Below are 14,358 nucleotides of genomic sequence, written 5' to 3'. Positions count from 1 at the left end.
TTTTGAAAAAACGGATCGTCCGATTAGATTAATTCAAAAAACATTTTGCTTGCGTAGACGGTGTACAAAAAATGCATGTACAGAAAATTTTGTAATTTTGAAAATTTCGAAAAAAAATCCAAATTTTCAAAAAAATCAAAGTTTCAAAAAATTCAAATTTTCGAAATTGTTTATTATTTTTTTAAAAAAATCTAAATTTTGAAAATTAAAAAAAAAGATTTCTTACAAAAATTGGAGAATATTTCGAGAATTTCAAAAAAAAAAATCGAATATTTTCAAAAATTTCCAAATTCTCAAAATATTTAGAAAAAACGTTTTTTTTTTAAATTCCAAAAAAATTCGAAATTATCAAAAAAATCTAATTAAAACAAATGGACTCTTGTAAACGTACTCATAAGTTGTTCATAAAATACGCTCATTGCCCAGCTTAAGAAGCACTTATAAGTTTACAGTATGTAATAAATAATCTATTTTTTTTTCATACTTCTGAAATTAATTCACTATTAAATTCATATATTGATTAATTTATAATTATTTTCAAAAATAAATATGATAACATTAATTTAATAGCTCATAAACACTATTTTAGATATAAATGTTACTAAATATTCCATTTTATATATTATATATATATATATATATATATATATATATATATATATAAATGTAATGTATCATACATATGCATATTATACATACATACCGACACGCGTATATATGTGTAATAGAAAAAATAACGGTATTATTGGGGTTGTTCTTAATACGGGCTATGTAACCGTATCTACTCTCCAAGAATATTGTTTATTCTCTCAAAAAAAAAATTTTTCTTATTTATTTTTTATTCAGAATATATTTGATATATTTGTTATTAATTAATTTTAATATACATCTGTGTAAAAACGATTTTTTAAACAATAACATGGTTTTTATCATATTTAAAATTTTTTTTTTTCAATTTTTCGGTTTTATCATGATACTAACTGAATTTAAAAGCAATATTTTATCATTTTGAAAAATCCGATACAAAGAAAAAACCAAGTTGAGAGATATGTATAGCACTATAATACACCAAGCGCAGCGGTCAGGCTCCCGAGTCGAAGGTGTTAAAAGATAAAAGAGCAACTCCTTCTTTTGCAAATACTGGAAATTTAATAAGACACTTGGAAAGAAAACACACCAAAGAAAACACGTAATAAAATTATATAGTATGTTTATAACTCCTACCGCATTTCGTTCGTGACGAGTATATCAATTCCGGACCACCTCGCCGCCACCAAATCTTCAGCGCTGAAAACCGCGAAATCTGCGACGCCTTTTCCAATCCGCCTTAAGCAATCTAAACGATCTGCACCCAGGATGCATTCTACTGGTGCATTTAACTTGTCCAGAGTAGGGCAAAATTTATTTGCTTTTTTGTAAGCACCCCGAGATTCCACTACGCAGACACGATCTGTAAGAAGTTATATAATCATAAGAAAATCTTTTAGGCGATACATTTTTGGAACAGTTATCTACAATGTTCTATATAGATTCCAACCATCAATTTTTATTAAAAAATATCGGCAATTTAGGGTCCATTAATGTACAAGTTGTCTTTGCCGTTTCTTTGTTTTTAGCACATTATTTGAATGTTTTTATAATACTGCAAAAAAATAGATAGAAGATAATAGATAGTACTGAAAGAAATAGATGTAATGATTGGATAGCACCAAGTTTCTATAAAATTTATTGTTATTAAAGAAACTTGTAAATTATTAAGTTCAAAATTATGAATCATTTAACATTAATGCCGTGTTAACATACGCAGCGTAAATTAATTCAACTCTCCTGAATTTGCTACAGTAACAGTCTCTAGTTTTGTGAAACAGATAAACAATATAACATGGAAGCACCTTGCCTTATCGATAGTAATCTAAAAATGTTTATATATAAAAGATATCATATAAAATTTGTAAATCCTGTATAGTGTAAAGTAGCGCATAACGTACAATAAATCCTGTATAGTTTAAATAATTTAACATGGAAGCACCTTGTTTTATTGTTAATGATCTAAAAACTTGAATATATAAAAGATATCATATAAAATTAGTGCAGTAAATCCTGTAATCTAATATCGGTAAATCTGGTTAAATCATGCAACAGATAGTGTAGTTTCTTTTCTTTTTTTTTTTTTCTTTATTTATTATAGACAATTAGAATTACAAATTTCTATGAGCCTATGTGGTCCATTAAATATGACATTTAGAGGTATCTTTCACTGAAGAAATACCCCTGTAGATAATCTATGTTAATAAAATAAATCAACGTTAATAAAATATATCTATGTTAATAAATAATCTATGTTAGTAATATAACAGAGCTTAAATTAAGTTAGTAGATCTTCTGGCCATTTTCTTTTGAGCCTTCTAGTTGGATCATGATTTTTGATTAATTGCATGGCTGGATTTGGATGTTGGTCTAATCTCATATGGCAAGAATTGCTTCTTTGCTGAATTACTTCTTTTACGGTCAGTATGTTTAAATCTGATGGAATACTGTTATTGGAAACGTATCATGGTGCATTAACTATTGCTCTTAAAATTTTATTTTGAGTTCGTTGGATAATATTTATGCTGGACGTGCTTGCACATTCCCATAATTGAATACCATAAGTCCATATCGGTATAATTACTGACTTGTATATTAGTAATTTATTGTTGTATGACATTTTAGATTTTCTTCCTATTAGCCAGTAGAGTTGTCTAAATTTATTCATAATTTGCTTCCTTATTTGCTTTATGTGAATCTTCCATGTTAGTTTGCGGTCCAGATGTAAACCTAAGTATTTAATGCTGGCACAAGTCAATATTTCCACGTTGTTTATAAATACAGTAGGACAGTTTTTCTTTCTTGTAGTGAAAGTGATATGTCGCGTTTTATCCGTGTTTAGCTTTATTTTCCATTTTATTAACCATTTCTCTAACTCAAACAGGTGGTCCTGTATGTTTAGTGTTGCAATTTTTGGATCTTCGTGGGTAGCCAGGATCATGGTGTCATCGGCAAATGTGCCGAGGGCTTAGTGGCATGTCGTGTCGGAGATACGGAGCAAAGAGTGCAGAAAATAGAAATCGACTTTTTGAGAGAACGGAGTATCCGATTTGAATGATCTAAAAAACATATAATTAGTAATGATTGGGAAAAGTGTTTATTAGTTTTTGGCAAAGGCAGGCCCAGCCATTTCGAAGATACGGAGCTAAATATGTAAAAAATGGCAGTTTTTGAAAGAACTAAGCGTTCGATTTAAATGATTCAAAGAACTGTCTGCTTGTCTTAACAAAATAATTGATTTTAGAAAAAAAATGTGTTTCAATTTTTTTTTTCAAAAAAAAAATTTTTTGTATATCGAAAATAATTCAGATTTTATTTTTAATTCTGACTATAGTTGTAATATACTTTAAACAAATAATTTCAACTTTGCAATTCAATTTATATAATTCTTATAAATATTAGACAATGTTACAATATTAATAATAATCTATTTGAAAACATTCAGTATTTCTCGAACATTTCGTTACGGTACGGGAAGTTCCAGCAATTTGCCTTAAGGCGCGATGCCATACACCCCACTAGTTTTCATTTTGCATTCATAAGACAACACTCTACTATTAAACTGATTCATAGTGTTGTTGACATCATCAATATGTCAACGTATGAAGCTTTTCACCTCAAAAATAGAGAATAAAAGTAATCACTATTCAATTAGTATAAATAGCGCAGGGGTCTAAAATAAATTTATAAAGATAAATTTTATTAACTTATTATATATTATATCTTAAGATCCACTTATTATATTTCTACGAAATAAAGATAAAGAGTTTCTACAACTATTCCTCTACAAGTAAAAATAATTTCACTAATGTTGCTCATTCTTTCACAATTAATCAATTTCTAGAAAAAGTGCGCTCTTACAACTTATCACGTGTTCAAGGCTAGTTACTATACATTTCATTTAATCTTCTCTAATTGTTATGTCCTCATGTTACAACTAGCCCCAAGGTATTGTCTCAACTAACCCCAGGCGCTATTTTTTACACAACATACTAACAAGAATTGATAGATTTGAAACAAAATTAGATATATATTAGGTGCGCAACTAAGTTCTCGCTGTTTTTAGATAAAAATGTAACTTTTACATTATAAAAAAACTCTTACATCTGAATCATTCAAAGTACTGCCCACCGCTAGACACAACTTTTGCGCATCTTTCTGGCAGAGCTCGAATACGTTGACACCAGAAGTGTTCGTCTTTTGAGGCTATCAACGAATCAAGCCATTTCCAGCCAGGCCATTGTGCCATCGAACGGAACAAGTAAAAATCGAACAGAGCAATATCTAGAGAATATAGCGGGTGGTGTAGGACTTGCCATTTGAGAGTTCCCAAGTAGGTTTTAATAGGCATAGCAACGTGAGGCCGAGTATTGCCATGCAATAAAATCACTGTTTCGTGCCTCTGCTCGTATTGCAGCTGTTTTTCGCGCAGTGCTCGGCCAAATTGCATCTACTGAGTTTGATACCGTTCTCCAGTGATGGTTTCGCTCGGTTTCAAAAGGTCATAGTAAATAACACCGACCTGGTCTCACCATAAGACCATAAAGATGATAACCTTCGCAGCGTGAATATTCGGCCTAACCGAGATTTTATCCTCTTTAAATTGCTGGAATGTATTTATTTTTCGTCACCTGTCCCGATGCGATGAAGAAACCCTTCCTGTCTTGCCGCTGCAACAGTTGTTCATTGGCGAAAATCGACGCTCCACGAATCTTGCCTTCAACTCATAATATAAGGAACCCAAGTTTCCTGCTTCTGAATCATCCGCGACGCATGGAATCGCTTGAAAATGGTTTGACGGGTAATTTCTAATTCTGAAGCAAACTTTTCTTGAGTTTGGCACGAATCCTCTTAAAGCAAGGTCTTCAATTTAGCGTCTGTGAAGGCTTTGGGCTTTCTTTCACGATTGCGGAAGTCAACATCAAAATCACCGTCTTTGAAGCGACAAAACCAATTACGGCATGTTGTTTCGCTCAAAGAAGCATTTCCGTATCTCTCGCTGCGCTTGAGCTACCGTTTTTTCGATTGGAAGAAGAAAATCAACACTTCCCGCAAATGACGATTGTTTGGCATAAAATTAGACATATTTACTTAACCAGATGCATATAATGCAAAAACGAAATCACTTATGTGTCGCAGCAGTTTGTTTACCATATGTCTAAGCTTGGTTCGTGAAGTTTTGGACATGTCAAAACTGAACAACCCTTATACTGCTAGAGTCATATACTGACAAACAGCGAGAACTAAGTTGCGCACCTAATAATATTCAACATAAGTCGATAATAATAACTCAAACCGAAATTTTATGATTATCATAAAATCTATTGATCTATTAGATCAATTTTATATCGCCTGTCGAAAATGACGGACCGGTACAGTTCTGTTTATTGCGTCGGCCTGCGGCACAGTAGCTTTGACAATATTATGCAGAGCGGCTTACATGTCCAATAAAGATAAAAAAATAATTTTAAGAATATGTATTTTTGAAAATATCGTTTAAAATTTTATTGAAAAACGCCTGTTCCTAGTTGGCCCTGTTACAGATAGCCCCTATACCGGCATAATAACGTTTCTTAACATGAATTCTTGAATAATGAATATTTAAATAAAGAATTCAAAAATATCGCAATATCATAATGAAGGACTGACAAAAAACGATTACAGATCAGCGTAGGAACAAATAGAATAAAAAAATGAATAAATCCAAGTTGTAAGAGCAAAAATACATATAAAAAATAAGGCTATCTAAGGGCATCTAGCGGTAAAAATGATCATTAGACATATGCACATCAACTTATCAGATATTTTATAGAGATTTTAACAATAAATATAATTTTTTTTTACATTCCTATAGGTTCCGTACCAATGCTTATTGCGGCGCGGCGCTTACGCGCTTCGATATTTTGTCTCTATGCAGTTAAAGCAGTACGATTGCTTCGAAAGAAAAGTTCAGAATTTCCAAAATATTTTAAAATACACTTTTCTTCAAAAAGTCTTTTTTTTTCAAAAAAAAAGTAAATTTTTGTCAAAAATGTATAGTTTCTCAAAAATCTAATTTTTCTGAGTGAATTTTTTTCAAAAATGTTAATCTTTAAGATAAAAAAAAAATTGGTACGGGAAGTTCCAGCTAGTTAAATTTGTTCAGATGTAAGAGTTTACATTGATTTAACAAAAATGTTACAACAAGCCCCTAGCTACGCAACCATTTAAACAGATAGTGATTATAAATAGCATATAAAATAAAAATAGATCTAATAATAATTTGAAGATTATTAAAGATATAAGCAACTTCAAATTTTCAATGATTGTGAAAAATTTTCTCTGTAATTTTGTGAATATAATATTAATTTTTTAACATTCTTTACTGCCTAACTAATTATTAATCTATTGCTGACTTATATCGATATCATCAATATCAGAAATCATTAAGTTAGCATAAAACAAAACTGAGCACCCTTGACTTACATATTATAGATCATGAACACATTTAGCACGCCAGAGTTTCCATGCAACGTTAATTAATATTTATGATTTCGAAGGAAATTTTTCCATATAAATCATATAATTCGATGGTATGTTTAAATTTAACCCTTATGATATCATGTTTGATACTATTGTCCAACTATTCGTTTAAGTATAAACTAGTGGTGTATGGCATCGTGCCTTAAGGCAAATTGCTGGAACATCCCGTACCGTAACGAAATGTTGGAGGAATTTTAAATGTTTTTAAATAGATTATTATAAATACAGTAATATTGTCTAATATTTATAAGGTTTATATAAACAAATAATTTTTTTTTCCAAAAGCAATTGTTTTGCCAACACAAGCAGAATGTTTTCTGAATCATTCAATTCGGATGCTTATTTTTCTCAAAAACGGCCATTTTTTGTACATTTAGCTCTGTATCTTCAAAATGACTGGGCCTGCCTTTGCCAAAAACTAATAACCACTAACTCCCGATCATTATGAATTGAATGCTTTTTAGATCATTCAAATCAAATGCTCCGTTCTCTCGAAAAATCGATTTCTATTTTCTGCACTCTATGCTCTTTATCTCCGTAACGGCTGGGCCTGCTTTTAACAAAAACTAATCAGCGCATCTTCCTATCAATAGGAGTCAAATGTTTTTTGAACCATTCAAATCGGTTGATTCGTGCACTCGAAAACGTGAACGAAAAAATGCGGACACACAAAACACACACACATCCATTTTTTCTGAGGTATGCCAAAATGTTCAGAAACCTTCAAAACGCGGAGAGATTTTTATTTTCGAGTTTCGGTCCATTACTATAACTACCATACGGCAAGTTAAAAATTACAGACCTGATGTCAAATATCGCAATTAATCCTTACGTTAATGGTGCAGTATATATACGGCGGCTTGCATATATGTATGAATATGCAAATAAATTTGCAAAAAATAAATATGTATATATGTATGAACATATGAAACAGTATTACCCAAATTGTACTTAAAAAGTGTAGATATGAGAAAATTTCAAGGTAATGTTGAAAGACGTTCAGTGGTGTCACTCCGGCGGAATGGACTGTCGTAAAGAAAGGGTTAATTTATCTAAGAATATTTCAAAAAGCAATTTTTTTCTGGCATTCATAAAAAAGTAATCCTTGTTTTAAACTATTGAAAAATAGTTTCATCTGTTGTAAATTGATTTATTTTGAATTTTGTACTTCTCAACACCAATCAGAACTATAGTCCAGTCATTTAAGCCTAAATTAGATAAAAATCGCAAAACTTACATATAGTACGTACACCCTACCATATGTAGGTTTTGAGACAACTTTTAATTGTCAATATACAAGTATTTACAGACTTACAGCTGCGTATCTCAAATTCCGAGGTAAACTTATTATAATGACTGGACTACACTCATAGCTGCTGCATAGAATTGTGTGTGACTTAACCTACTATTTCAAAAGTAGGTAACCCAGCGTATGTTTTAGCAAAGTGCCCGAAAAGCTATTTTCACGTGAGACTTTATTTGAAATTTATGATATCAATGATTTTTGAGATTTATAAAAATCTGATCTCATACTGCTTGATACCGAGCTGCCCGACTAAGGATTGATAAGCCACAATTGTTAGTAATATTAAATTTTCGACGCTCATTTAATAAAATAAAAATGGTTTACATCGATATTTGCACTGTTCGATAATATAACATAATATAGGATAAAACGGAGCACAAAGGTCCAATTTGACTTTGAGCACTTATATTGTGAAAGCCAAACTAAGCACATATATATCATAAAAATAACTCATATCAAATAAACAACTATCTGTCCATGTTCTGTGAATATCCCATCTATTTCGTATTGAAGAAATGTGTTTTTTTTTTAGTGTTTGACAAAATTTAGAACGTGGCCCTTTTTACCCCATAAGCGAAGTAAATTGGCACGGCCAGGGGGCAAAGAGGACGAATGTTTTATTTTAATTTTGAAGGAATGTTACAAAATAATAGCTACATTATTTAACCAATGCAAAATATAAATTTCATGGGTGCATTTTTTACAAAGATAACACTAGAAATAACTTTGATGGGGTATTTCGTCAAAAATAATTATCAGAACAGTTGGAATAACTATTTACCTAATTTATCTCTTATAAAATTGCTTTCTCAATTTAATTTACTTTTTTATTTACTCTTTTGTATTTTATACACCTTTGCCAAGGTAAATGTTCAGTTGATTCTTTTTACCCTAGTCAATTATTTGTAGAAGTTTTTATAGAGGTTAAATAAAAAAAACTGTTGAATCTAATGTAAAATTAACGATGCCTCTTATAAATTAATTAAGTAACAAATACCTAAAAATTATATTAAAGTCTCGTAAACCAGCATCAGTGCTCACTAGCGACCTAAAGAAAATACGTATGTTTTGGATTTTCAAACATTGTGAATTTTCCCCGAAAGCAACGTCATAAGAATCACGGAGATGACTGGTTTCACATCTTTTTCCCTATATTTTAAAATATTGTTAAATTATTGTAACAATACTTGTTTTTGGATATCGGTGGTGGACCTTTTTATCCGGGAATCTTTATATAACAAGTTAATTAAAAATGTAAAGTAAATTATAGTATGAATATATGGCATGTATTAAAAATGTGATCAATTGCAAACAACGAGATGACATGATTATTTTTTTATGTTCCATCTGGTGAGATTAGGCTGACGTTATCGTTCCAACACACACACACACACACACACACACATATATATATATATATATATATATATAATAATTAGATTTTATTGTTCGACAATATATATTACTGATGTGCCGACTCGGAAAATTCCCGATGCGAATGATTCGAATCAGAAAAAAACCTGATTCAAATCATGATTCGAATCAACTCGAATCAAGTATATATATTGACAAAAGAAAATCATGGATGTATTTATTTAGTAAAAGTGATTCAAATTTATAATCAATATTATTAGTTTAACCAATATAACAGACAAAGTAGAAATTGTAAACATAAATTACTATCAAAAAGTATATTCTAAAAATTATTAAAAAATAATTTAATTTTGAAGGCGGTTGATACATATCTACAAGTTGATTTACAATAATAGATTACCAAACAATTGTGCATCACTAAAGCATATGAAATAATATTTGGAATCATGGGTCAATTGTTGATTTTACTATGTTATCAGTAAAGGATGGCATATAAACTGAGAACTGAAAGTTAATTTCATTAATGTGAATTTGCCATTACTTACATAATCAGAAGTTGAATATAATTTACTAGCTTTCTGGTGTTTAGTACCATAATTGTTTTAAAAGGGTATTATATTGAAAAATTCCCGAAACTCGTTTCATAATTTTGAGTGGATTATTCTGATAACATTTAAAATCTAAAACACTTAATTATTATTAAAATTGGTTATTGATACTTCACGAACAAAATCGCTCTCAGCGCTCCGTAAAATAAATAAACACGCAAGAACGACGACGCATTGTATCTGTTTCGAACTCATATCGCAAGTCGGATTGATTCGGTTTGAGTCATATGAAGTCGATTGAAGTCTTATCGCTCGAAGTCGGAATGATTCGGCTTGAGTCATATGAAGTCGATTGAAGTCTTATCGCTCGAAGTCGGAATGATTCGGTTTGAGTCATATGAAGTCGATTGAAATCTTATCGCTCGAAGTCGGAATGATTCGGTTTGGGTCATATGAAGTCGATTGAAGTCTTATCGCTCGAAGTCGGAATGATTCGGCTTGAGTCATATGAAGTCGATTGAAGTCTTATAGCTTGAAGTCGGAATGATTCGGTTTGGGTCATATGAAGTCGATTGAAGTCTTATCGCTCGAAGTCGGAATGATTCGGCTTGAGTCATATGAAGTCGATTGAAGTCTTATCGCTCGAAGTCGGAATGATTCGGTTTGGGTCATATGAAGTCTATTGAAGTCTTATCGCTCGAAGTCGGAATGATTCGGCTTGAGTCATATGAAGTCGATTGAAGTCTTATCGCTTGAAGTCGGAATGATTCGGTTTGGGTCATATGAAGTCGGATGATATAGTTAATAGATGAATGCGGTTAAAGTCATATAAAGTCGATTGGAGTCAGGTGATAGATTTAAGCGTATTAAAGTCGGTTGGCTCGCATGATTTAATTCATGATTATTTTTTATATTTATGTCATTTATGTTATTTATTATTATTTTTTATATCATTATAATATTAAATTAAATTAAAACATTTTTTTATATTTATGAAAAAATTGTGTTCATGCATATTTTATCACAGTAAATATTTCGCGGCTTGATACAAGTTGATTCGAATCAAGTAAAATCTGATTCGAATCAAGTCGTTAAATGATTCGAATCACTTGATTCGACTTGGCACATCACTAATTATATATATATATATATATATATATATATATATATATATATACTAGCTGTACCTCATCACGCGTTGCTGTCCTCTACAAATAAATGAAGATCTAAACAAAAAATCCATACTGTTACATCTAGTTATTAATATGGAAAATAGCGCCCGTATTTTGCATGATTGATTGTTCAGCTTCATCATCGAGAGAAATATCCCATTCAGCAACCCAATATACAAAATAAGCTTATAAGCATATCAACAGTAATTATAATGTGAAAACATCACAGCATATGACACATAACAAACAACCAACTACCGTAACATGTTTAGTACATTTTCCAGCTAAATATATTGGTGAGGATCACTTTGATTAATTTGATATTGAGTGGACTGTAAATTATAAATATTTCATCACCATAAGAAGATGTGAATAAAACCACTATTTAATTTATGACATATATTGAGCTACTCTCTACAACCTTCTTCTCTTATTACATTTGCTAGACTCCCTTATTATTATATGTTACAGGTATTTATACCCATATAATTGTATACCCTACCCCGAAGGGTCCCAGGTTAAATAAAAGCCCTGGTCAAATCTTGACCATATATAAATATATTTTTTCTTGTTTTTTTCTAAAATTCATCATCTGTCGCCTCTTACCCTATAGGGGGCAAATATGTACAGCTAATTTCATGGGCACATTGTTACGATTATTTTTTTATATTATACTCAAATGTTCATCAGCATAGTTGAAATAACTATTAATGTAATTTATTTCTTATAGCTAAATATACTCTTTCATTTACAATTATTAACTTCCCGTAGGGTAGTTATAGTAATGGGCCGAAAATCGAAGATGAAAATTTTTGCATTTCTCGACGTTTTGAAGGTTTCTGAACATTTTGGCATACCTCAGAAAAAATGGATGTGTGTGTGAGTTTTGTATGTCCACATTTATTCGTCCACGTTTTCAGGCGCACGGATCAACCGAATTGAATGGTTCAAAAACATTCGATTCCCATTCATAGGGAGATGTGCTGATTAGATTTTGGCAAAGGCAGGTCCGGCCGTTACGGAGATACGGAGCAAAGAGTGCAGAAAATACAAATCGGGTTTTTAAGATAACGGAGTATCCGATTTGAATGATCTAAAAACCATTCAACTTGTAATGATTGGGACTTCTCTTGGGATTCGTGATCAGTTTTTAGCAAAGGCAGGTCGAGCCATTTCGAAGATACATAGCTAAATATGCCAAAAATAGCAGTTTTCAAGAGAACTAAGCGTCCGATTTGAATTAATCAAAGAACTTTCTGCTTGTTTCAACAAAATAATTGCTTCAAAAAAATTTTGTTTTGGTATATCGAAAATAATTCAGATCTTAATTTTAATTCTGTTCTAATATACTTTAAACAAATAATTCAACTTTGCAATTCAGTTTATATAATTCCTATAAATATTAGACTATGTTACAATATTTATAAAAATCTATATGAAAATATTTCTCGATCATTTCGTTACGGTACGAGAAGTTCCAGCAGTTTGCCTTAAGGCACGATGCCATACATCACTAGTTTTATAAAGATTATATTAAAAATCTATTGAATCTAAGATAAAAAACAATGCAATGCAATTGAATAACGTATAGTTATTAACTATATTTAGGTCTCACAAAAGTAAACATTTTTATACCCGCGGACTTAAAAATGTATAATTTGGTCACATGTTTTTTTTAATCAGTTTGACTAGTTTTATTTAAAAGAAATTTGTAACAGATCAAATTTTCTATATTTTTGTTGAATACCTTTATTGAAAATAAGAATTAAAAATTCATAAAATTTGACGAACAAAATAAATCTATAATATAACTAGCCGGCCCGACAGACTTCGTCCTGCCAAAAAAAACTGTAATGTGGCGGTGTTTTGTGTCTACCTTTTTTCTATTATTTGCAAAAAATTATCCTGAACAGAACCGTCACCCTGGTAATAATTCGGTGTGAATTAAAAATAATTAAATAAAACACTATAAGCATTTAAAAGTAAGTAATTTTAATAATGTAAATCATAATTCAAAAATCAGTTCAATTTTCATTGTAGTGCTTTGTGATAAACGATGTTTTTTGTTTGATTACCTGGCGCATAGACAAACAAATCTGATGGTTTTCCAATACGGGAATAAACAACATACAATTTTCCATGTGAAAAACATGGGTTTTTTAAATTAATACCACAAACACTTAATGATACCATAAACGCACTGGAAACGCATTGGGATGCATGGTGCGAGAACATCTTCTGCTTTATGCTATCCTTTGAATATAGTTGGTCGATATTTCGCAACATTATAATTGCCGATCCAACCTTTAATTGAAGATTGTGAGGTGACAATCCTAGCAAACCCAGCAAGTTTAAATCCTAGCAAATCCAGCGGTGGATCGTCTTGATTAGTTGCCGAATCAATTGATTCGCCTGTAATTTGTTCTTGAATTTTGAAATTTAATTAATTTACATCAATGTTTTTGGCTGCCAATATAGCTTGATTAAAAGAAAGATATTTCTATGTTTATATAAATATATTCAAAATTAGATTATCAAAAACTACACAAAATGTCATGACATAGATCATTGTTTTTTTTACAAATTGCGTTGCCTACTCGATTAAAGAAGAAAAGGGCTGTTTTTAGGGTTTTCCCGGCAATTATTCGTTTTTTTCTCGCCGTAACAACCATCCTTGGACTTCAACGAAAATTTTAAAAAAAGAATTGGCCAAATTGGTCCAAGCGTTGTTGAGTTATGCGCTTACCAACACATTTTGCGATCCATTTTTATATATAAGGTATATCAGTATATATTATTACTAATAAATTTTAATGAGCAATTTTGTAAATTTTGCTCAAATGTCACAGTACAATTGACACAATTTCAAGTATATGTACTATATAAGAAATGTTCACTTTCTCATTTATAATATATGCTTTTGAAATAAATACTTATGAACAACCTACTGAAATCCAATATTTACTGGAGCGTTTCGAGGTTATTTATAAATTTAGGTTATGTATTTAATCGATTTAAGTAAATACACAGCATTAATGAAGAAATATTTTAAAGAAATAATTAATTAAATTAAATTTGTATAAGGCTTAAAATAAATTCATTGAATAAAAATAAATTTATAAAAGTTTGGAAGCAAAAGTTCAAAAGAGAAAATGCTATAAGCGTATAAAAACATGAACTAGTTGGTATTGGTATTTTACCTTGAGGCATGAACTTCCCGATAGGTGTAAGTAATCAATATCAACAAAAAATAAATTAATTTATGAGTGATTAAAATTATTCCGAGTGGATTTATTACACATATTTGAATAAACACGTTAACTCGGAGTATTTTCTAAAAGCAAATTTT

General features: G+C 30.6%; 1 protein-coding gene across 1 annotated transcript in view; it reads right to left on the bottom strand.

The window, feature by feature from the left end:
- The window catches only part of LOC113375876 (transferrin-like), a 32,328-nt gene that overhangs the window by 8,702 nt on the left and 9,268 nt on the right, over positions 1–14,358 (bottom strand). Inside the window, exon 2 of the mRNA XM_026615824.1 lies at positions 1,225–1,450. Coding sequence (XP_026471609.1) covers positions 1,225–1,450 — 226 coding nt within the window. The remainder of the gene's footprint in view (positions 1–1,224; positions 1,451–14,358) is intronic.

This window comes from Ctenocephalides felis, unplaced genomic scaffold, assembly GCF_003426905.1.
Source record: "Ctenocephalides felis isolate EL2017-DRISC unplaced genomic scaffold, ASM342690v1 CF-g0.4_SCAFFOLD_01886, whole genome shotgun sequence".
NCBI classification, from domain to species: domain Eukaryota; kingdom Metazoa; phylum Arthropoda; class Insecta; order Siphonaptera; family Pulicidae; genus Ctenocephalides; species Ctenocephalides felis.
This window is presented reverse-complemented; position numbering and strand designations above follow the sequence as displayed.